Source organism: Helicoverpa armigera, chromosome 4 (genome assembly GCF_030705265.1).
Source record: "Helicoverpa armigera isolate CAAS_96S chromosome 4, ASM3070526v1, whole genome shotgun sequence".
Lineage (NCBI taxonomy): Eukaryota > Metazoa > Arthropoda > Insecta > Lepidoptera > Noctuidae > Helicoverpa > Helicoverpa armigera.
The window spans coordinates 2,688,179-2,713,461 of record NC_087123.1 but is presented as its reverse complement, the minus strand read 5'-3'; the positions used below and the strand labels follow the sequence as shown (position 1 = coordinate 2,713,461).

Here is a 25,283-nt window from a genome sequence, read left to right as displayed (position 1 = left end):
AAATAAAATACCATTTGACATAAATCACTGTTTATTATCCACAATAGTACAAATTATTTCAATTATATCCATGTTATACATGAGTATTGAATTTAAATGACAAGAAAATTCTGTGTAATGATACACAAGTTTCAAAATAAATAATCACTTCTAACACAATGGAATGCCGAACTTAAAGCTTCGCGATGTTAAATTATACGAATATTTTTTATATTAATAATCCTTACATCTAATAAATCATATCCCCTCTTGCGTTATTACACTAGTAAAACACATTGGCAAGATAAATATTAAAATTGAGACATGCATTTAAAAATTGTTTATAGTAATATCGGAGATGAAGGCTTAGCAAGCACTTCTGAATCGGTGAACTTCTGGCACTATAGAAGTTGTGTATTAGCATGCTTTATGGAGCTTCGAGAATAGAATGGATGATCCAATACTGACTTAGGAAACTTGATTTTGATTTAAGTGTATTCATACAATTAAGATCTGAGACAATAAATAAATAATGTTACTTTGTGCTTAATTAAATTGTCGGTGCGTGCTAAGCCTTTGTACATAGGTACATTGAAAAATCTGTGAGAATAATGATAGCATTTAAGACACAACACATATTATTTCCATATAACTTACAATTGTGATATTATATCACCTGTAACTGAACAAAAGTATTGCCCACTGTGAACTTAACACATGAAAAAAATATCCTTACCTACAAAGTCGTGCTAAACACATTTGGGGTATCGCTTAATAAAAACACTAGCAGATATATTAATTAAGTCTTAGAACATATGTGACTAGAAGTCGAGATACTTCAAAGTTAATAAACTAGGGGGATTATAAAAAATAATTCACTCAATAATGTTAAAATACAAAGTAACCGTTAATTACGAAAGGAGGGTGGGCAGGTGTTAGTGAAAGGGGAGTGGCGACTTCGCTACTGGTAACTCAAACTAGAGTTAAAATAATATTTATAAGGACTCTTCAAAATTTTACTCCATTAGAATGACATACAGTAGTAGAACTGATAAGAGATTGTGAAGGTCCTTGTTGTTTACTTTAATAAGTAATTTAGTAAGTTGCACCACTTTTTGTAATGATAACCAAACCATAACAAGCCGTGTACTAGCCGCCTATTGTTAAAAACGGCTATTTGACAACTGAAAACGGTTCTGTTATCATTAGTCAAAAGGTGCAACACACCGTAATTTGACCAATGCTTCCTACAAAAGACTCAATGGAGTAAAATTTCCAAAAGCAATCACAACGAAATAGAAGTAGCTAGTCGCCGGCCCAAGTTTCACTGTTTCCACTTCTTGGCAGAGAAGAGCACGGCCCGCTGTTTCAGGAAGAGCGAGTAGCTCTGCTTGCGCGGCACGTTGGACGGCGACGGCGTGTCGGCCTGCCTCTTCTTGTCGGCGGCGCGGCGGTTCGTGTCACCCATCGCGTTCACGTAGGCTCGACGTCCGCGCCCTCTACCTGTGGTTAGGATTTTAGGAACATGTGATTTGAGTATGAGTTTCAGTGATTTTTGGGGTATATACAGTCTGATAGAGTAAACTGCTTGTAAGTGTTAAATGTTTTGGTAATGTAATAACACACCCTATACACAGTATTTATTTAGACACTACAGACAAATTTACACATTATGTGTAACATAAAAAATACAAGATGACGTGCCCAAAAATTGAGTGTTTGCAAAAATATTACACGGTACTATTTTCCATGCATAGTAATTATTATATCCACGATTTGCGTATTTCAGCATGGATGTCCAATGATCGACAAAAAAAAAGTGCATGTGCTTAAAAAAGGTCTATATATCAAAATTCTAATATCATTGGGTGAAAACCAGTAGGTAAAATAAGGCTTCGAACATACCTGCCCCCCCTCCACGTCCTCAGGACTCGCGCTTGACCTCCGAGGGCCCAGGCACCACTTCTTCCTCGTCGCCTTCCTCTACCTGCGCCGGGCTGATCAGCTGGTCGTGTAGCGTTCGCAAATGACGTAGTAAGTTCGATTTCACGTTGAAGCCTTTATTGCAGAGGCCGCATACGAATGGACGCTCGCCTAGAATAGAATCATGGTTTAGTTTTTAGTCAGTTGATTTGCTTAGTAGAGATAGAATTTTGTTATTAGCTTCATATAAGTATTGTCAAAATCCAATCTTTAAGTACGCAAAACGACTAATGACAGAAAATTGTGAATGGCCCAAGGCCCTAACTTGTAATTTAGGGCAAGAGGATTTTAACCATCTTCAAAAAAGAGGTTTCCATTTGGGGAGTACGTTTATCTTTGATAGTTTGGTTGGATTTGTGTTTGTGTAAAATTCATTTCTAAACTACATGAGTGCTTCATAATTTGAGGTATTTTGTGAGTTCTAATTTCTAAATACTTGTAACTTTATCATTTGTCCAATTAAATAAATATCTATTTAAAAAATCCTACGTTTATTGACTAAGCCATAAATTCTACATAGCATATCTCCATTTGGTTAGCCTTCTTCATTTAGGCTTAAAATTTCTTCGACCAAACTACCCGCCATTACTATAATGGCTTTCTTGCAAATCGATTCCTAGATACATGTAATATGAACGTCTGAAGGTCAGAACTTAAAATGATGACTGTTCCGAGGAATATTAACAATGGCCTATCGATTAGCGTCTCTTCGGAACATCGTACGTTATTATACAACTATAAAATGCCTTCAGCTGCGTTAATTATAATAAAATTGATCTGGTGATGGAACCTGGGTGGAATCGTTCTACACCATCTTCAGAAAAACTGATTATTATAACCTGAAGTAGGCTCTATTTGTGTAATAAGATTTCTGATCTATAGTAACTGGAAATATTTGTTTCTTTGCCCCCCACTAACGGCTCCGTAACTACTGAATCGATATGAAAAATCCTTTCTTTGGTACGGGATCAGCTAGTCTCTCTATGTAATAATGAATGTGTACTTACCTGTATGAGTACGCATATGTATGAGCATGGATGCGTGTGACGGGAAGGTCTTCTTGCATTGCGAGCAACTCTTGTTTTGCGCGCCCTCTGTGAAACGATTGTGACGTTTGGGTGGGGCACTGTTGTTTGATATGGCCAATTCTAGACAACCGACATCGAACGAACATTTAGAACAGGGTTCAGTCAGGCAGACAATCACACAATATGCAACGCTTTGTTTGATCATCGCAAATAATAGCTAAGAAATAAAATTAATAAGCAAACAAAGGATTCCAAATGTAATTATTACATAATAAATTAAACTGTAGTGATTATCATGAGCGGGGTTAGTGTAAAAAATAGTGTATCGTAAGCTTAGGTTAGTAAGAGTGTGGACAGACGGACTGCATTTCTGATTTTTGCAGCAAAACATCATGTATATAGAAGAATACCAAGAACTTCAAAAGCACAGTAGCACTTGATAGTTAGTGTTAAATTAAATTTTGGGCACGCTTGTAGTCACAAATGCAGTCTGTCTGAGCTCACTGTAAGGTATAAGGATAGCAGAAGAAAAAAATAAAATTGTTAATAAAATTACTTTACAGGCGACAGGATGTTCGTTTGTCGAGAATTAGCCTATTACATCAAATTCTACTTTCGGCTAACATTTTAAAAATTCCTTATGGATCTATATAGATGCCATATGTTCAGGATAAGCAAAGGAGAATAAAACATTTTAAAATAAACACGTAATATATTTCAAATAAAACTTCTTTTAACCGCAAGTCTAGCTACAGATTTTCAATCAAAGACAAATATTGCTTTATTGACTTTTCAATCATCTTCCAAAAAGGGGGTTCTTTAATTTAAAAGGGCAAAACTTTTTATATTTGGGGCACTTGCCCCAGCAAAATCTCGATAATTCTGACAGTATCCATATCGCAAACGGTATACATTTTTTCTAAGCTGAACTGGTAATATATAATAGCCTAACTGGAATAATTGATAAGGTTTCCTTAACATTTCTGAGAAATTGAACTAGGTACATATATTTTTCAAAAACATATTTTTGGCGGTAGACAAAAAAGTTGGCAGTCAGGCCAGGGTCAAAACTGAATATCCAAATAATGATAGCTGGATAAAATAAACAAAAGGCAAGCTTTTCGAATAATTTTATACAGATATTATGAAGACATTTCTTTCTACACAAAGGTCTTACTATTATTACTAAGTTGAGAGTAACTGTTTGTTATGCAATCACGCTAAAACGGCTAAACCGATTAAGACAAGATTTGGCACGAATACAGGTGGCACAAAGGCCTTTTATTAGGTAGATAGAATCAGTTCCTTTGGAACGTGGGTGAAACCGTAAGATGGGTTAGTGGAATATCATTATTGATTTTCAGATAAGAAATTTTTGACAAACTATTATAGTTTGTCAACAGTACACAAGCTTTTATTGGAATTGCAATAGTCACATTTTTTAGCTGCCCCTACAAACGAAAACTGATGTAAACACCTTGATAAGGACGACTAGACTATTCGTTATAAGATTCACCACAATACAGATAGGTACATATTATTCACACAAATAGGTAATAAATACTGACCTGATTCAGTGTGCGTGCTCTGTATGTGTCGCACCCACTCCGCGGGGTTCGGGAAGTGCTTCTGGCAAAGGTCGCAACGAAGTAAAGCCATGGTCTCTTCTGTGTCATCGCTCTGAAGAAAGAAAATAGGACAATTACTACATAGTATATAACGTCTATATTTCTGTGGCTATGCATGTATGCTTTGATACCTAAAACTGCGCATTGGATATTGATACGAGTTTTTATTGATATTTAGATATATCATCAATTTTAGTGGTTTTTAATGTGATTTAGATAAAATATTGGTCTTGGAAAACCAGCGTCAGGTGCTAGCTGTACTAATATAATGCTGAACTAGATCTATTTGGCGGAAGTTTTTATTATATGCGTATGTACGTCTTTCTTTGTGTCAATAAATAATTTATCTTTCTTTTTCTTCTTTCTAGATAGAAGAGTATGGAAGAAGAAAACATGCTGCGCTGACTCCTAAATAAAATTGGGATAAGAACAGATGGGTGATGACGATAGTAGGTAGTATAATACAAGTGTGGTTACGTACAGCGGAGCGCAGCTTGCGTTTCCTGGCGTGCGTGGCGTCGCCGCGCGCGTGCGCCTGCACGTGGCGCACCCAGGCGGCCGGCACCGTGAACACCTCCGCGCACAGCTCGCACGCCAGCGGACTGTACATCTGGGGAATAAAACATATAAAATAAAAATATATTCATATTTTACTACGTTTTGCGTAATTTTGGTTTTGAGTCCTACAAAATATTTCAAAAATCGGGCTCGCTTCGCTTAGTGCATTCAGATACTATAGGTACTGCATGTAACCCTCTGTTTTTGCATCTGCTTACTAACGAAAAGTTGAGCTCACGCATTCAGTTACCAAACGAGCATCATCTTATGTTAATATAGCAATTAGTTACATAATATATGTAGAGTACTTGCAACTGTTCTGTGTCTTGTACTTGCAATATTTAGTAAATGAAAGGTTTAAATTGACAAACAGAATTCTATTTTTTACCTAGGGAAGGACCCTTGTCAAAGCTATAAATACGTCCATGTAAATGATGATGAATGTCATCTGCAAATTCCAGGTGCGAGATATACTGGCCTTTGTGCAATCTAAGTGAAAAGCGTATAAGATCTTGTATAAAACAGGCTGATGATCTCTGAGCTGGTCTGTGAGAATCAACCCTCAGTTTCGGCTGTAAGTGTCCTAACATCATTAGAAAGTAACACTTCATACTTATACCACCTAATCATTAAAAAAAATCCAACCAGATAAAATATTTCTGTTGTGATGTGAAAGGTTAAGATTTAGATCAACTTACCAAGCTCTCATCCTCAATATCAAGGTCTTCACTGGGTTCATCTTTAACACTCATTTCAGCTTGGAACATCTCGGCAATGGAACGTTCCTCCTCTTCGATACTGCTGGCGTCCCATTCTGGTTCGTCTTTTATTTGCACCTCGTTTTCCATTATACTTTGGGATGATTTTTCTGTTGGATAAAAAAAAAGTGTATAAATAAAATATAATAATTGAAAAAAAAAAAGTAACCCAACTGGCCTTTATAAAATAATAAGAATCTGAATGTGTCTCGACTGTAAAACTTGCAGTGAAATTTCAAAAACTAACAAAATAATAAGAATTTCCTGTAAGAATTGATAATTTTAAAAGATACTAAGATATGATTTTTAGTAAGAGGTATTGGGGTTGAGGAAGTCAGATAGGCAGTCCCTCTTTGTAAAACACTGGTATTCAGCTGCATCCAGTTAGACTGGAAGCCCACCCCCACATATTTGGGAAAGGCTACGGAGATAAATAGATATGATTTCGCAAATAGGATAAACTTAGTGAAGATGAAATTGTATTTCATTTATACTCACTTGAAGCCTCAGAAACATTATCATGTCCCTCCTCAGAGTCCTTAGTATCCTCATTATCCGATTTGGTTTCAGTCTTTTGCCTCTTTCCATATTTCCTTTCCGCTGCATGTCGCCTCAAGATTCTAGGCGTTAACGGTTCATCGGAAGAATCCTCACTAACTGTAGTAGTTGCTACTGTTACCGTAGACGGAGCTGGAGTGGGGGTAGCAACCGCAGCTACTGTTGGTTCCGCTGTGGGTGCTGGCGCTACTAAAATTGTTTGGCCTTTTGGAGCACCTGGGCGGATTGCTGCTTGCGTGCCTCCTTCGGTGGTTTTGATGAAGACTAGCTTTGGTGGGCCAATGAACATGGGCCTGGGAACAAAGAGAATACCTTATTTAGTTTGAAGTATAAACACTAAATATTATTGTTTGTTTAGGTGTCTGATGACCAATGTCCTTAAACTTTTTTTTGTGGCTATATGTTATGTTATGTGGGAGAAAAACATGTCCAATATATTAAGTGAATTTAAAGGCCAAACAGAATTAACAAGCTGAGCTGCAATAAATGCAGTAGGTTGACCAAGAGAGTGCACAAAAGCTTATGTGGAGTTCTGATTATGGACATCACTCACCTTGCACCAGGTTGTCCAGGATTGAAGGCTTTCAACAACTTATCATCTTTCTTAACAGCTATCTTAGGTTGTATCGGTATCTCATCAGGTTTCTTAGCCAAAGCTGGCTTGTTAATACTAGTAGTTATGTGGGTTTGTGTAGCGGTTTTCTCCGCTGTGGTTTCACCGGCGCCATCTTCCGTCTGTCTCCAAAGTCCTCGGATTTTCAGGACTTCACCAGCTTTCAAGACTGTGTCTAACACTTCGTTTGAAACTGTTGTTTCTCCTGGAAATTGAGATGTTCTCGTTAGCAAATCAGCTACAACGTTCGTTAAGAACTTACGAAAGTTTATATGGTGTAGGTTTTAATAAGAACTTGCTTCCATTAAACTTAGTTGAGGCGATCAAAACAATCGAAATATGCTAAGACAAAGTGTTCAATAAAGTAGAATTCATAAAATAATTACGTAGCTTACCTTTATACATATACTCTACGAGGATCTTCAGCGCTTTCGTGGATATCTCGGAAGGCAGCACGACATACAGCATGCCGCCCATTCTTGTCACAGAACGCTGGCCCTCGAACAGGTTGCACAGATATACGCTGCACGAGCTCAGGATGAACTTGTGCGCGGGTATCTGAGACCCGTCCAGCGTGCACAGCACCACATCCGTGAACCGCTCCGAGCGAAGCAACGCCGCCACGGAACCGTTCAGATGCGAACTGTGCGAGTGCCATTTTAACTGGTATGTGTCCGTAGACGTCATTTTTCTTTAGTATTTTCTACATTTCACACCATCTGTAAAAATATTCAACATTTTGCTCAAATTCAACATATTAACTTATCTCAAAATACGCGCCACGCGAACGGAGGCCGGCTTGTCTTCTTGTTGTTTACGTACGTTTATTTTCTATTTCCTATTTGAATTATAAAACCGGAAGTTGATAAACATTCAAACTTCCAGTCATGTAGACAATTTTCAATAATAATAATTGAGAGCAAATTCGTCATAACATTTACGACATTACAAAAATTATATACATTTGAAAATAAAGAGTCACCACGTTTCTAAATAAATATTCCTAAAGAACATTCTGTGTAAATCAAAACAATAACAAAGTAAAACAGCGTCCTATTGACCGGCGACGCAGTCATTATACAATTTGCGGAAATTCAAATAAATTACTATTAATTTTCTATTGATGTTTGTTTAGAAAGAAACGTCTATTAAAATGTAAAATTCAAGTGAACATTTAAAGATATTTTTATAATATTTAAAAAAAAAATATCTGAACAAATAATACAGTAATGCATTTTACTTCTGCGTTCATTGAACTTTAGAGTAAAACGATGAATTTACCGTAAAACACCGACAATCGATAAAGTCCTCGGAACTTCTAAAATGTTGCTCACACATTATTGTCTTTTCACAATAATCACACAATAAAAATTTAACTTTCAAATATAATATGAAACTACGCAATGCGCGCACCCACCGCTTGCGACCCTCAAATCTGGTGTGCGGCGGCTGCGGCTGCAAAAATCGATAGAATTTATATTGATTTAACTCGTAGACCGGGGTTGCGCGTTTATCTTATCGATCCAACTGAGCGTCGGTTGTGCGGCGCGCGCCTGCGTCGTATCGCGAGGGGCGCGTTTGGTCGCCACCGGCGCCCGCCCTGACTCCGCATCGCCAACGCGCCACCCTGTTCACGCGCAAATTGCTTTTATTCCATGTACTCTTTTTCTAACATTATAGTTGATACATGTAGATATGGATACGTGTTGTAGGTATAGTCATGAAAAACATGCCGTGTCAAGGGAATCAATATTTTTCAATGTCATTTTTAAACGTCCCGCCTTATTTTTGACCTTTTTTTAATTGTGTACTTAATCATTGTTTTTGTCTACGCAAACTTTTGCATTAGGTAATTGAATCAGGTACATACAATATACATACAATATACATTTTGATAACTTCTTGCCATCAGCTACCAGATACTATAAACGAGGGTCATTTTAATTAACTTAATTATCACCTACAGTTAGCTGGCAGTCGATTAATATAACGAAGGTTTAACAGATAAGCATGAAAGATAAGTTAGTCAGATACTCTTATAAATAAAGTTTCCCAGAAGACAGGTACATACGTTACTAATCTAATTCAAGCGAAGATTATTTTTTTTACACATTTAATTCCGGAACTTACTCGTAAGAAGGTAAAACATAGTATAAAAGTGTTAAAAGTTTCGATAATAGAGATGATAATCATAACTTTGACTCAACTACATATTTGCAGGTGCATACAGCAATTATTATAGAAGGTACAATCAACCTCCACGGTGCTTTAGGTCTAGAATAAATATTTTGCTGTAATTTTTTCCTTTGTACATCGTATTCAAATTGCATAGAGCGTATCTAAAACAATTGTTCTCTTTACTCTATGTATCTACATAACTAGTTTCATAGCTGACCGAGGGGTGAGTGAATCGAAGGACTCTGTATGCATTTTATATTTACGTACCTAGCTAGTACCAACTAAGTGCATGCGTGGGGCGTAGTAATTATTTTTTTCATTTAGCTCTTTCCCGCAGTTTCACTCGCGTACTTCGAAGAGCCGGAAAAAAATGCCTATCTCAATAAATATAGGACTCGGCTGATCTATTTTATTGTGAAAATATGAAATATAAAGCCACTCTCTCATTTCTGATGTTAAGATATTTATTTCAGTGACTATTTCATGTCTAGTTACCATGGTTAATAAGATAGAGCCAAGTAACAGACGGACGGACGAACGGACATGTTTAAGCAGGATAGCCCGATTTTACCCTTCCGCAACAGCGCGGTGTTAAACTTTTCGCGCTGCTTATTTTTGAAACTTTCATAAGATTTCATTTTGCAGATAAATACGGGCAAAACGAATAAAAACAGTTGTGTGTTAGAAAATAATATTTTGTTCACATAAAATAAAAATATAGTGTTTGAAAAGTGGACAAACTTTCCAGAGGCATTCGCATAAGAACCCATGTTGAAGTTTTGAAAATAATTAGTATGTTTTTCCCTAACCATATTATCTCTTCTAAGAGTTCTCGAAAGTTGGTTCAAATAATAAAATCTCTCTCGATAACAAAGGCAGGCAATGAGGTTCACCACGCCGCACCATGTTGAATATTTTTCCTTTCTAGCATTTTTGGAGTATAAATTGAATAAAAGATATAACATTTAAACCATATTTTTTGCAAATAGGTCGTCATTTTTTATTTAACTTTTACTTCGAAAGTCACACGACCCAGTGCGCATATATAAAGGGCTGAAATGAAAGGGGTTAAAAGTTTTTGTTCACGTAAAAAGCATTAGAAATTGAATATGATTTTTAAGAAACTTGTTTTTATTAACAAAAAAATGTTTAAACTTTGTAAGTCACTGTATTAGATTATATGTATTGTCGATTTTATTGCTAAGTGCTATAGAGGCGATATTAATTCGTATTTCAGAGTGCCAGGCCGGTTGATCTATTATATGGAAGTACGTAAAGGAAAATTTTGCAGCTTTTATTTCAACGTCATATTTTCCTAACTCTTTTATCAATCAGTTTTATGTTATTTAGTTTAGAATATTTTATTGTTCTTCTAGTTCTGACCAAATATTTAATTTTTCTTTTGTTTGTAATATTTAATATTATTAAATGAAAAAAAAATATATAATGAAACCATATTTTTTTAAATATACCTACTACTGATGTGTTATTTTTGTATTGCAGCAATTTTTTTATACCAAAAAGAACGAAATAAAAATGTTTTTTTTTCACTTCTAGAGAGAAGCTTCTAATTACAATAGTTACGGTCTATTTTAAAAAGCTTGTTATACGTAGGTTATATTGTTCGCGTGGAACGAGCAAGCGTCGCGTCGTGGGCCGGGCTTGCGCGGATCGCGTGCGCACACAATATTGATTTTGTTCCTGACCCCACACTTTCATGTTACATCCCCCTACCTACGATGCGATGTGCCCGATAGACGCACAGCATAGCCGCATACTTATTCAATAGGTGCGCTGCAGTTTGGAATTTTTACGACATTTTGAAACAACTTCCCACTGCCCGTTTTTAATTAACAGTTATATTGAAGGATATAATTAAATCCTTAGTTAATGTTATTAATTAAAAATAAAATAATGCCCCTCATGACAGGTACAATTAAATGCAATTGTAGAGCCTTTGTCATACCGGGTTATACGGTAGTGCTTTTAACTCAAACACAATAGATAAAGTTGTCTTATAACTATTTCCCGCTAGACACCACATTTCTGGTAGGCATGGCTTTAGAAGCATCTATACCAGCCTCTAGGATGGAAACTCGCCAGAATTCATATTTTACGAAATAAACCTTTAGAAAGCTTCATAGAGAGAGCATATTCCGATTTTCCTTAGCAATTTAGAAGATTATCTTCTTAAATATCGCAGATTTAGATGAGAAATCCTAGAACCCCAAGTCTTTGTTATGTACGGGCGCTACGTAACACTAAAAGCACGTGTTATTGAAACGTGGAGCGTCGGCGTCGCTTGCAGCCCTCCGCGAATGGGGACAATAGCCAATAGGTACCTACAGATGATATTCTAGCGTTAATTGAGAAACTTGCATTAATTTTACTTTATGTAATGATTTGTTAAAAATGTGATTGGAATATCTTTGTTCAGCTTCTTAGTAAACGGATAAACTGATTTTGATGAAATTTGGTAAGGAAAAAAATGGCCGTATAAGTAATAAGCAGTATAATGTACTTACCTACTTATTTTATGTGGTTGATCATGCTTGGGTAAATAATTCATTTTTTTGTTTTCACGCTTATATATCTCATGCGTAACGATCACGACTGCATCACAACTTTTGTAATTGTGATTTTAGAATATTTATTGTATTCATAGGCTTTTGTTGCGGATTGTACTTTGCTTTCTGACCAAATATAGTGGTTACCTACGTACGGGGTAATCAGACCGAAGCAAGTCTAACAACAGATGTCCTACGCTAATGAAGGCAGGGGTGGATACTCTTAAAAAGGGTTCTAGGTATGCATATCCATCCAATTTAGCTGAAAATTCAAATACATTGATAGTGATTAAATTCAGATAAATGAGGGAGTACATTGAAGTAATAAGTAGCAGAGCAAAGCAGAGTACGTACATAAGACCTAAGGGAGTGTATGTGGAAAGTAGGTACATAAGGGACAATACATATAGGAGGAGTACATAAGGAAATACATAAAAATGAGAAAGACTTTCTCACGTTGACGAATATGTCCTCCTTGCGACAGAAAATAGCTTTTTAACTACGCTTTTTGTATTTGTGTTTGGGGTTGTGTCATCATCATCATCATCATCTCAGCCATAGGACGTCCACTGCTGAACATAGGCCTCCCCCTTTGATCTTCACTTCTCTTTAGGGTTGTGTAGTATCATGAAATTGTTTTTCAATGTTATTTATGCTCCCGATGGTGTAACTTAAGTATATTTTAGTTTTAGTCGATTTCCCAAATGCATGTGCACAGCTATAACTTAACTGTCACTGTCATTCAATTGCGATTGTCATTGACAGCTGTCATTTCGGTCTTATTGCTTGCTTTGCTTGTTGTGTGGCGTGCTTATTTGGCCGGGATTTGTTTATTTCCCTGAATTATAAGAACTTAGGATTATTAAATAACTTGCGATGAATCCTCAGAGCAAGTCGACGGCTCTGTCCGCCGATTTGAACAACTTCATTTATGGTGTTTCTCGAAGAAATGCTCAGAACGCGCCGGAATTGACCCGGACTGGCTTGAATCTGTTGAAAAACTTTCCAGCTGCAAGAGATGCGGTGTTGGAGTACTTTGCTATGGTCTTCCATGACGCTGTGAACGTCTCCATCACTCAAACAGATTATGAGGTATCTATTTTTGAAATAAACTTGCTGAATATATAACTGTTATACATATTGTTTATATACCTGCCTTTTGAGTTGTATGGTTCCATTCAATTTACACGTCACTTACCATATTATGGACAGGCCAAGCTTCTTTATTTTAAACTGAACATATTGTCATGTAACCAAGGCTGGGTCATCGAAATGACAAAATACCTACTCAGTTAATGCTGACCTTATTGACAACTTTTTGATGATTAGATGAATGCATTCTTCTAAATACCTGCTTTTAAATATGAAATTTTCTTTACAGACTGATTTAGGTGCAAATGGCTCACTAGAGAGTGTGAGCATGATTGGCCCGGAGTTATGCAGCTTGGGCCAGTCATGGGCACCGTTCATTGCACCCTGGTGCATCAGTCTGATCATGGATATTGCTACTAAGAAGTCTAATGTGCCAAGTAAGTAATAACAGTTATGAAAATCAAGATTGTATGATTGTTGTGGATTCAAAAAGTTTGAAAAAGTTCAAAGTAGGTAGTCTGCTACAGAATTTGACCCCACTCATTGTTTATTCCTTTAAAAATAATGACTATGTCAATGTTTTAAATTGTTTTTTTCAGATACAACACTGCAAAATGCAGATCCAGTTAGAATTCTTCTTGATATCACCACTCAGAATTTAACTTTACTCAATTCTGAGGAGAGAGCCAAATGCATTGATATGATGCTGGGTAAGTTTAAAAAATCTTTCTTTTACATCCTTTTTGGTTATCAGTTCCAAATTCAAGCAAACAACATCCGTGTTATCTGGTTGTTAATCAAAAAAGTTTTCTCTCAAACACATTACATAATTTCTAATATATATGACTGGCCATTTCCAAATAAATTGAATTTAGAATACCACATAAAACCTATATAACCTCTATTTACTCTATGACAGGGTCATGGGCATGTTCCTGGGCAGTAGGATGGGTTGGTCGGGCAGAACCAGCACTCGTAGCTCCGAGAGCATTACAACTTGGGGCTGATGCAGCAAGGGCAGTTTTGGCACATCTTGCAAACCATCCACCGGCTACTCATCATGTTCGAGTGGCTGTACTAGATCTGTTTCATGTATGTACATTGTTATACTGGCATCACAGCAAAAAGGCTAGAAAAAAGATAATTTTAGTCATTGTTTGGTCCTAAGGTACAGACACTGTTTGCTATCAAAGGACCAAAAAGTTAAGAACTTAAGAACTTAGGAAGGAAAATAGATATTGAAGGCTTTGTGTATTTTTCAGGAAGCAATTAAGGAAGACAGTAAACCAGAGAAAAAGAGGGATGTGATCCCTTATTTACTGAACTTAGCATCAAAATCGGATATTGTTTTAAAAGCTCTTACACAAGACATTGAACAAACATGTAAGTAATAATTTTAGTTGTATTTTATTCTGTTTAATAAATTGATACATTAGCTCTTCAGTACTATGTTTGTTGCTCGTCACAGTTTTTAATTCGAGATTCCATATGTATGCGACACTACGACGCATACCAATGTTGGTTTTAGTCTACTCGCTCTGGCTAGGTTCTAGCAAACTGTTACAAATTGCAAATTGTGTGGTAACTTTTTAAATCCGTGGAATTGTAACTTAAGTGCGCGAACACATGCTAGCTAGACTCGGGCCAAGGGATTTGCTGTTTGTTGGTGTTGTGACGTCACAACTCATGTTTAATTCATCCTCCGAGCTTTTTCCCCAACTATGTTTGGGTCGGCTTTCAGTCTAACCGGATGTAGCTGAGTACCAGTGCTTTACAAGAAGCGACTGCCCTATCTGACCACCTCAACCCAGTTACCCGGGCAACCTAATACCCCTTGGTTTAAACTGGTGTCAGACTGTGTTTGTAGCTGTTGTGACGTCACAACTCATGTTTAACTAGAGGATAATATTCCAGTGACAGACGACGTGATGGAGCGTCTGTGCACATTGTGCGCGGCGCAACGTAACTCAGTGGTGTGGGCGGACGTCACGCCTCCCGCGCTCGTGTCGCTGCTACTCCGCGCGGATGTGCGGTGTTTGTAGCTGTTGTGACGTCACAACTCATGTTTAACTAGAGGATAATATTCCAGTGACAGACGACGTGATGGAGCGTCTGTGCACATTGTGCGCGGCGCAACGTAACTCAGTGGTGTGGGCGGACGTCACGCCTCCCGCGCTCGTGTCGCTGCTACTCCGCGCGGATGTGCGGTGTTTGTAGCTGTTGTGACGTCACAACTCATGTTTAACTAGAGGATAATATTCCAGTGACAGACGACGTGATGGAGCGTCTGTGCACATTGTGCGCGGCGCAACGTAACTCAGTGGTGTGGGCGGACGTCACGCCTCCCGCGCTCGTGTCGCTGCTACTCCGCGCGGATGTGCGGTGTTTGTAGCTGTTGTGACGTCACAACTCATGTTTAACTAGAGGATAATATTCCAGTGACAGACGACGTGATGGAGCGTCTGTGCACATTGTGCGCGGCGCAACGTAACTCAGTGGTGTGGGCGGACGTCACGCCTCCCGCGCTCGTGTCGCTGCTACTCCGCGCGGATGTGCGGTGTTTGTAGCTGTTGTGACGTCACAACTCATGTTTAACTAGAGGATAATATTCCAGTGACAGACGACGTGATGGAGCGTCTGTGCACATGCGCGGCGCAACGTAACTCAGTGGTGTGGGCGGACGTCACGCCTCCCGCGCTCGTGTCGCTGCTACTCCGCGCGGATGTGCGGTGTTTGTAGCTGTTGTGACGTCACAACTCATGTTTAACTAGAGGATAATATTCCAGTGACAGACGACGTGATGGAGCGTCTGTGCACATTGCGCGGCGCAACGTAACTCAGTGGTGTGGGCGGACGTCACGCCTCCCGCGCTCGTGTCGCTGCTACTCCGCGCGGATGTGCGGTGTTTGTAGCTGTTGTGACGTCACAACTCATGTTTAACTAGAGGATAATATTCCAGTGACAGACGACGTGATGGAGCGTCTGTGCACATTGTGCGCGGCGCAACGTAACTCAGTGGTGTGGGCGGACGTCACGCCTCCCGCGCTCGTGTCGCTGCTACTCCGCGCGGATGTGCGGTGTTTGTAGCTGTTGTGACGTCACAACTCATGTTTAACTAGAGGATAATATTCCAGTGACAGACGACGTGATGGAGCGTCTGTGCACATTGTGCGCGGCGCAACGTAACTCAGTGGTGTGGGCGGACGTCACGCCTCCCGCGCTCGTGTCGCTGCTACTCCGCGCGGATGTGCGGTGTTTGTAGCTGTTGTGACGTCACAACTCATGTTTAACTAGAGGATAATATTCCAGTGACAGACGACGTGATGGAGCGTCTGTGCACATTGTGCGCGGCGCAACGTAACTCAGTGGTGTGGGCGGACGTCACGCCTCCCGCGCTCGTGTCGCTGCTACTCCGCGCGGATGTGCGGTGTTTGTAGCTGTTGTGACGTCACAACTCATGTTTAACTAGAGGATAATATTCCAGTGACAGACGACGTGATGGAGCGTCTGTGCACATTGTGCGCGGCGCAACGTAACTCAGTGGTGTGGGCGGACGTCACGCCTCCCGCGCTCGTGTCGCTGCTACTCGCGCGGATGTGCGGTGTTTGTAGCTGTTGTGACGTCACAACTCATGTTTAACTAGAGGATAATATTCCAGTGACAGACGACGTGATGGAGCGTCTGTGCACATTGTGCGCGGCGCAACGTAACTCAGTGGTGTGGGCGGACGTCACGCCTCCCGCGCTCGTGTCGCTGCTACTCCGCGCGGATGTGCGGTGTTTGTAGCTGTTGTGACGTCACAACTCATGTTTAACTAGAGGATAATATTCCAGTGACAGACGACGTGATGGAGCGTCTGTGCACATTGTGCGCGGCGCAACGTAACTCAGTGGTGTGGGCGGACGTCACGCCTCCCGCGCTCGTGTCGCTGCTACTCCGCGCGGATGTGCGGTGTTTGTAGCTGTTGTGACGTCACAACTCATGTTTAACTAGAGGATAATATTCCAGTGACAGACGACGTGATGGAGCGTCTGTGCACATTGTGCGCGGCGCAACGTAACTCAGTGGTGTGGGCGGACGTCACGCCTCCCGCGCTCGTGTCGCTGCTACTCCGCGCGGATGTGCGGTGTTTGTAGCTGTTGTGACGTCACAACTCATGTTTAACTAGAGGATAATATTCCAGTGACAGACGACGTGATGGAGCGTCTGTGCACATTGTGCGCGGCGCAACGTAACTCAGTGGTGTGGGCGGACGTCACGCCTCCCGCGCTCGTGTCGCTGCTACTCCGCGCGGATGTGCGGTGTTTGTAGCTGTTGTGACGTCACAACTCATGTTTAACTAGAGGATAATATTCCAGTGACAGACGACGTGATGGAGCGTCTGTGCACATTGTGCGCGGCGCAACGTAACTCAGTGGTGTGGGCGGACGTCACGCCTCCCGCGCTCGTGTCGCTGCTACTCCGCGCGGATGTGCGGTGTTTGTAGCTGTTGTGACGTCACAACTCATGTTTAACTAGAGGATAATATTCCAGTGACAGACGACGTGATGGAGCGTCTGTGCACATTGTGCGCGGCGCAACGTAACTCAGTGGTGTGGGCGGACGTCACGCCTCCCGCGCTCGTGTCGCTGCTACTCCGCGCGGATGTGCGGTGTTTGTAGCTGTTGTGACGTCACAACTCATGTTTAACTAGAGGATAATATTCCAGTGACAGACGACGTGATGGAGCGTCTGTGCACATTGTGCGCGGCGCAACGTAACTCAGTGGTGTGGGCGGACGTCACGCCTCCCGCGCTCGTGTCGCTGCTACTCCGCGCGGATGTGCGGTGCTTGTTGCTGTTGTTGAGGCATGCGTTGACCAATGTCTTCTGTAGACAGTTGTTGGGTAAGTTATTCCATACATTAAAAAAAATATGATTTGATTCTTATTACTTCTTGCACATAACATACAATGGCGGACTTAACGCCTTAGGCCGGCAATACACGGACCGCTTAAAGCAGTCAGAGGCGACAGCTTCAAGATGCGACTGCACAGTGGACTGCAGAGATCTGTGGGCCCGCATACACGAACCGCTCGAGCAGTTGCAAATGATTCGGGCGGTCGACAGCATGAAGCTGACTGCTTCAAGCGGTCCGTGTATTGCCGGCATTAGGTATTTTCTACCAGTGGCGAGGCGTCCTTATAAGCCGATTCCCATCGGCTTCCCTTTCGAATTTCAAGAAAGAAGCATAGGTATAAGTTATAATATAGGTATAGGTATAAAATATAATCATTTAAACCACACAATTTAAATATGTAGGTATAACAAAACGCCTACCACCGTAAAAAAAATTGTCTATAAATTACTTGAAACATTTTGCTCCTACTAAACAAGCCGCGGCTTCCTCCTCCATACAAAACTACGCTTGCGTGACGTCATCCACGCCGCGCCGCGCGATGTTCGCAAAATAAGGGCGAGCGGTAAGCCGGCTCACGGAGCGGGTTCCACCAATCAAAACTCGCGAGTGAACGAGAAAGAACGCGTCAAGAGTAGAGTAGCTATATCTGTCTACGCGCGAGTGACAGCGCTTAGAACTTTCAAATATGTAAACACAAACAAATCAGACAAATTCACTCTCATTGTTCTTATTTTGTTTTAGATAATACCATTAACAATTTGTTCTTTGTATTACTTAATTGAATTTATTAGTGTGTGTATCATTTGGAAATAACATAGTTCGTGTGTGTACAATATTTTATGTTAGTTTAAGTGTTTTAGTTACATTATGTCAACATAGATGGCGTTGTGCATTTTTATGCAAATCCTGAATCGCGGTGTTAAGATTCTCCGCGATTTAATGACCCTACTTGCGAATTTATGTTTATTTGTATTCACCAAGTATGTTTGTGATTTAGTGGTTGGCAGTACCATTACTCCCTACTTATCCCCGCGATCGCACTGTGTGACATGGTACTCAGTACAAGTACAGTACTACAGTGTGCTGTACCTAGTGAAAATAGAGATATCTACGATGAAATGAGTTATTTTGATACGTAGACAGTTGGCATCAGGTTTCTTTTTAATGTACCTATAGCATTTATCGCATTAGACTGTTTTCCGGTCCGACAGATTATTTACTTTAGGAAGGAACTTATTTTTCAAGGTTAAGTTTTGAGAATAAAAACGTGTTATAAAACTCGGGCACGCCGCTCGGATGAATTACCTACCAATATTACGTCTATATTAAAATTAATAACGTCCTGACGGATAAATACCTACGATAAATATCAATGGCTAACAGGCCGTTGTAAATTAAATACTTAAAATGTATTGTTTCTAGTGCCAAGTTTTCTCAGATTCTAGTAGTTAATATACCTAACTAAAGATAATAAAGTTTTATAGATATTAATAATCTGCCGAATTCCTCGAGAAAACATGTTCAAACTATCAGTCTCTCAGTCAGTCCCCCCCCATCCTTGAGTACTCCCCCCCCAGGTTTTTTTTTTGCTGCGGCTTCCCTATTTCATTAAACCACCCTTCGCCACTGTTTTCTACCAGTCTACATTTTTGGAATCTTAGGTCCAAAAGAAGACTGTAATGTTTTATACAGTCTTGGAAAGCTATTTTTAAATAGTTTTTTTTTTTATATATAAAACCATTGTATATTGTATTAATGATGTTTACAGAATATCTTCTACAAAAGTTGGAATATGAATGTTTGTTTCCTGATAAAAATATACCGATGCTGGTGAGCGCTGCTGAAGAAATTAACATAGTGAGAGACAAATTACTCGACGGCAATCAATTGGAGAAGTATTCTCTAGCCAGAATACTTATTTTAGTCAGTAAGTTAATTTACTAATTTTTACATGTTGATTTATTTTGTTAAGTTTTTAAGATCATTTAATTATATGAATATTTTAGGGGGCTCCCAACCTACGAAAGTGATTTTTTAACCCTTCGAAATATTCGTACGATATTCATATTAAAAAGTTAATATTTGAGGGGGCTTTCGTACAATAAAAGTTTATTGTATGTACAAGAAATATTTTAGGTATAAAAAGGAAAAAATATGTTTTTGACTTTTTAATTTATTTTCAGGTTACAACCTCCCATCAGAGTTCGTAAGCACAATCAGCTATTTACTCCAATATTCTCGAGACGACTCAACCCTTGCACTTTTAGTCCGAATAATTTCTGGTACCATCACCATGCACGTTCCCAACGACAGTCCAGACATTAGCATGGACACTGAAAGATATCAGAGCTTCATTAAAACGGGGGTAGAATATGCTCTAAGAGACGCTATGCTGTCGGACAATGAGATAAAGAGCTGCTTCCTCGAAGGAACGGTGCCGAAAGACCAGAAGACGTATTTGCATCATTTTTGTTTGAATATTATTAAGTTGTTGAGGTAAGTGCTATCATATTTTGCATATAATTCTTCTTCATCTTCCTGCCCTGTTCCCAAATTATTTCTGACTGAGGTCGGCGGAATGTTTTAAGTTTCGTTGTCTCTCTGATACTCACATTTAATTACCTACTTATTCATGTTCGTCTGTCTATCTCTCTGAGAATCGAACCATATTTTCTTCTGTCTTCCTCTCCTCCATCCATCCACACTACACTTAACCCTTGTCATTGATATAAATTATAATCTTTTAATTGATATAATTGTGTTTTGATATCAGTATATTTAATCTTTAAATTATAAACTTTGTTTTAAGAGACTCATATCCATCATCATAATCCATTCTTAATAGAACGGTTTGGAAGCCATTATAAGTGTAATAAGACCAGCGATTATAATCCTGACCCCTTTACTAGGTGGGAGAATTCAAACCGTGTATCACATTTACGCACGCGTCCAATTGGTCGCGCCGTTGAAGCTAACTTGTACCGGATTGGCGGAGCTTTGCAAGAGTATACTTCACTGTTGCGAATCAGGAAGGAATGTACTATGGCTTCTTTGAATGAAATGCCTACGTGTCATGCTTTAGCTGAGGTGGGTTTAAAAACATGTTAATTCATAAAAAAATAGATAAAATATTTTCTGATTTTGTTTGAGTTGATCGACCACCATATTTTTTTTATTCTAGCCAATCTCAAATCGCAAACTTGGTCCTTTGGTACTAATTCAAGGTTTTTTTATTGCTATTTCTTAAGTTTGTTCTTGTTTTCAGGTGTTAGACCGAGTCGATATGACAGGAACTAAAGCAGCGCCCCCTAGCGTGGAAGTTATTCTCAAAGTGGTGCAGGCCACCGTCAAGTATTTCTTCAGATGCTTACATTTGAAAGGTAATTCATGTTAAAAGTTAATGGTCGCTGCACACAGCGGGCGGGGCGCGACGGGACGGGACGGCGACGCGCCGCTGAGCAGTTGTAATGTACTAGATATTACGGAGGCCGCCACACAGACCCGTCCCGCTCGGCGCGACGCGACGCGACGATCTAGTACATTGTGTCACGTCGCCGTCCCGTCCCGCCGCGCCGCGCCCGCTGTGTGCAGAGACCATAAAGCTTTGTAAATTGCGCTAATATTTTTTGTACGTATGTATGACTTCTATCCCAAAAGTAGTTGCCAGCCCAAAAAAGTATAGCGAAAACTTTACCTACTTGTTTCAACATATTATGTAGCAGGTATTTCCAGAACTTCAAAAGACAGCTTTCGATACTAATGTGTGCAAAGAAATCTACATGTATGTATGTATATAAAATGTAACTTGATTGTCAATTGTAAAATCTTTATTTAAGAATTTTCTTACACAATTCTAATGAGTACTTTGAATATTATGATGAGCACTATTAAAATATTGTAGTTAAATGTCTTCCAACAAAGAAAATAGTATAAAAAAAATCCATTTACATTTGTAGACACAATGGAAAAACTCCGAGGCGTAGCGACAGCTTGCCGCCTTCTCCGTAAACTCTGTCTCCACAGCAAGCTAGCCCGAGCCCTAGCTCTCAGGGAACTGTTAGAAACGGCCATGTTTAGAGAAGACGCAGCATTCGGCAGTAGACCCGTGCTAGCTAACTTAGCTGCCACTAAAGATTGGAGAAGCGATGATCTGTTGATACATTTGAATCAGAAACATGTGAGTTGTGTTTTGTTTCATTATATTCACTCCTTATGTCCCTTATTTAGATACTTATGTTCTCCTGCCATGCTCTCTGACTTATCTACTACCCTATATTCTCCCTTGTCTACTCCCCTTACTGTCTCTTATTTACTTCATACTCGTACTCGGTAACTACTGCCCCTCTATACTCTTCCTATATACTTATGACTACCCTTTTGTATTCCCCTTTGTACTCCCCCAATGAGCTCAATTATATACTTCATCAGGTAGTCTTCCTATATACGTACTTCCTTATGGACTCCCATAATATATTCTACTCTATGTATACTCCCCCATGTAGTACCTACCTGAATTGGATAAACGTGAATGTAACTGAATTTTAGCTGAAAATTCAAAGCTGTCAAAGGAAACACTTTACATGTGCCTCATCAACTTACTTATAAAAAATATATTTCTCATTTACCCAGGGCCCCATCACCCAGCTAACTCAAAGCCACACTTCAGTTTTCCACGCGGGAATCATCGGCAAAGGCGTGAGGAAGCCAAGTGATCTAGACGTGAACGATATACCGCCGATATTGACGACTAACAACGAACTGCTAATGGGCGCGCTTACGTCCTGCATGGTAAGTGTAAGTAACTCCCCACTATTTAAAAGGGTTTTGGTGGTGGGTTTGGGTTCTAAGGAGTCTTGTATGCAATGAGTAAGTTTTTGATGGCGTGCTGTAGATAGAAAATGCATTAGAGGCAAAGACAAAGGCGTTAGGAAGCCAAGTGATCTAGACGTGAACGATATCCCGCCGATATTGACGACTAACAACGAACTGCTAATGGGCGCGCTAACGTCCTGCATGGTAAGTGTAAGTAACTCCCCACAGATTATTTAAAAGGTTTTTGGTGGTGGGTTTTGGTTCTAAGGAGTTTTGTATGGAAGGAGTACGTTGTTGAGGGAGTGATGTAGATAAAAAATGCGTTAGAGACAAAGGCAAAGGCGTGAGAAAGCCAAGTGATCTAGACGTGATTGATATCCCGCCGATATTGACGACCAACAACGAACTGCTAATAGGAGCGCTTACGTCCTGCATGGTAAGTGTAAGTAACTCCCCACAGATTGTTTAAAAGGGTTTTTGGTGGTGGTGGATTTTATTGATTTTGCTTTACGATGGGTCTGGTATGAAAGGAGTACCTAAGTTTTTAATGGAGTGCCGTGTATTGGACTTAGAAAGGCTTAATTAACAGTAGTTAAGTAATTGTTAGTTTAAGTGGTTTATTTGCGATAATAAATCGGAAGCCAATTTTTATTAATTTTGTGCGAAAATAACTTGATATTTAGCAATATTTCAAAATAAAAAATATAACGAACGTGGAATGTTTTACGATAGTGAGGAGCCAATTTGAATCGACTAAAATTAATGAAACTCGACTAATTAGCAATGACTGAAGTAAAAATAAAAATACAAAGAATATTTTGACGTATTAGACTATTAGAGCAAGTGTATTTCTATAACTTTTTTACTTTTATTATGTACATTTAGTTCAGAAAATGTTGTCTTTTGAATGCTTGTGGTAACGTCAACAGGATGGTAACAGTGGCCTAGTAGAAGGTGCGACGTCAGTCTCGCTGCTGCTGGTGGAATTAGTATCTCCCGATGTCATGTATAACGGCCTGCCTTGGCCTGATGAAGATTTTACTAAGGTGAGCTTGTTTTGTTACATGTTTTTTTCGTTTTCATTTTTGTGTTTTTGATTACTTCTGTAAAGTTGGCGTTGAATTTGTACTATTTGGATGATAAAAGTGCGATTTTTTTATCTTCTTTAGTACAATGTGACATATATTTTTTTACTGCTAAGCAAAGGCATCTGCGTTATTACGCAGGATATTCAATGTATTGCTCGGAGATGGGCGGAAAAATATCCCTGTCTGCGCTCACTAACACGTATGCCCAGCGAGGTAATTGAGGGCAAATCCCCCCACCGCGCGCACAATCCTATTTGTGCTGCAGTGGACGTTTTTAGGCTGTGACGAAGACGGTTGCTCATTCAATATTATGAGAACACTGTCTTTATCAAATGAAGAGAAGCTCATATCGTGATATATTTTCAGCAAGTGAGCATAGAGCGCGAGTTGTACATGCGCGGAGCACTGGAGAGCTGCGCAGTAGCGCGGGCGGCGCTGCGTCGCGCGGCCGGCGCGAGACCCGCGCTGTGCCTCGCCTCCGCGCTGCTGCGGGCCACTGCCGCTACCTTACTGCACCGCCTGCGGGCTTATCTAGGTACGCACAAAACAACACTTTTTCAACGTTAAAATTATTAAAAGGGTTACCCCCTTTACCCCATATGGCCCACCCTTTACCAAATCTTATAATTAAGTTTCTGCTGGGAAGAACTGGCGCCACAAAAACTTCCCAACAACTTAGAGATCTTATGTACCGTTTCCTCTTCCTTATGTACTCCTCCTGAATAATCCCCTATTTACACCTCTTGTGTACTTTTTCTGTTTACACACTTTATGTAGTCTCCTTACATACTCCCTTATGTACTTCCCCTTTGTTCTCTCTTATATACCCTAACTTTCACATACCGAATGTGCGCATTGTTCTAGACCGTCACACTCAGTCAGCGGAGATGGCAAAAGAACGCGCTGCTCTGACAGAACTGCTGTCGACAATGACACTAGGACAGCTGTTACCTCACCCGCTTAGCCATATGCTGGAGTTGGCGCCCGAACTAACGGCCAGTGAGGTAAGAATACTAAATTTAAAAAAAGAAAAATTATGTTTAAAAATTCAGCCCTGGATTTTATTTTAAATTTTTTATCGTTCGTTTGGTTTCAGATTGTGCAAGTCTTACGCGACTGTTTATGGAACTATACAAGAGATCATGTTCCTTCACCCGCGTTGTTTACTTGTGATTCTACAGGTATGATTTTTTCATATTTTATTGTGATTCGTGTGGTTTTTATTGAATTAAATCTATAACTTAATATTAACGTACCGTAATATTTCGACGCAGGTCTTCACTGGCGGGACCCCGCAACTTGCAAGCCACCTGCAACATACACAGACACCTTGAGATTGATCATACAGAAAAGAATATCGAAACTTGGACATCTCTACCCGATAATGTTTTTAAATCTGGAAAAAGAAAACTGAATACATACGTATAATTTGATGTAGTTATTGTAAATATGTACATAATTTGACTTTTAAGAAATAAAGTGCCTAATTTTAGTAAATGAAATTGTTTTATTTGTATTTTCTAACACAACTAGTAAAGTGGG

The 25,283-nt window shown here is 39.7% G+C and overlaps 2 protein-coding genes across 4 annotated transcripts; one reads left to right on the top strand and one right to left on the bottom strand.

The window, feature by feature from the left end:
* Positions 1-13: 13 nt before the first annotated feature.
* On the bottom strand, positions 14-8,732 carry LOC110370508 (zinc finger and BTB domain-containing protein 17). 3 transcript variants are annotated; one of them, XM_064034252.1, is made up of 10 exons: positions 8,523-8,732; positions 7,501-7,824; positions 7,046-7,310; positions 6,433-6,785; positions 5,875-6,044; positions 5,100-5,228; positions 4,559-4,670; positions 2,970-3,110; positions 1,885-2,073; positions 14-1,482 (listed from the first exon to the last, which is right to left on the bottom strand). In XM_064034252.1, exons 2-9 carry the CDS (start codon positions 7,790-7,792, stop codon positions 1,904-1,906), a joined length of 1,632 nt encoding a protein of 543 aa, XP_063890322.1. In that variant the 5' UTR covers positions 7,793-7,824; positions 8,523-8,732; the 3' UTR covers positions 14-1,482; positions 1,885-1,903. The 3 variants fall into 3 exon arrangements, with proteins under 3 accessions (XP_063890322.1, XP_063890321.1, XP_063890323.1); XM_064034251.1 differs by having other exon boundaries at positions 8,387-8,731; XM_064034253.1 differs by having other exon boundaries at positions 2,970-3,056; positions 8,387-8,730.
* A 3,893-nt stretch (positions 8,733-12,625) lies between these two features.
* On the top strand, positions 12,626-25,232 carry LOC110370509 (integrator complex subunit 5). Its single transcript, XM_064034440.1, has 17 exons — positions 12,626-12,942; positions 13,232-13,379; positions 13,542-13,652; positions 13,862-14,034; positions 14,205-14,325; positions 17,651-17,827; positions 19,610-19,768; positions 20,025-20,337; positions 20,751-20,928; positions 21,107-21,221; positions 21,798-22,018; positions 22,471-22,629; positions 23,583-23,699; positions 24,108-24,276; positions 24,606-24,745; positions 24,838-24,922; positions 25,016-25,232. Exons 1-17 carry the CDS (start codon positions 12,727-12,729, stop codon positions 25,153-25,155), a joined length of 2,742 nt encoding a protein of 913 aa, XP_063890510.1. The 5' UTR covers positions 12,626-12,726; the 3' UTR covers positions 25,156-25,232.
* Positions 25,233-25,283: the final 51 nt, after the last annotated feature.

Bases quoted from the DNA above. Each gene is read 5' to 3' on its own strand.
- LOC110370508 (XM_064034252.1), bottom strand. From the start codon at position 7,792: ATGACGTCTACGGACACATACCAGTTAAAATGGCACTCGCACAGTTCG. The intron at 7,311-7,500 runs GTAAGCTACGTA...CTCAATTTCCAG, and splicing joins CGTAGAGTATATGTATAAAG to GAGAAACAACAGTTTCAAAC. The intron at 6,786-7,045 runs GTGAGTGATGTC...CTTTGTTCCCAG, and splicing joins CCTGGACAACCTGGTGCAAG to GCCCATGTTCATTGGCCCAC.
- LOC110370509 (XM_064034440.1), top strand. From the start codon at position 12,727: ATGAATCCTCAGAGCAAGTCGACGGCTCTGTCCGCCGATTTGAACAAC. The intron at 13,653-13,861 runs GTAAGTTTAAAA...ACTCTATGACAG, and splicing joins ATGCATTGATATGATGCTGG to GGTCATGGGCATGTTCCTGG. The intron at 21,222-21,797 runs GTAATTCATGTT...TTACATTTGTAG, and splicing joins CAGATGCTTACATTTGAAAG to ACACAATGGAAAAACTCCGA.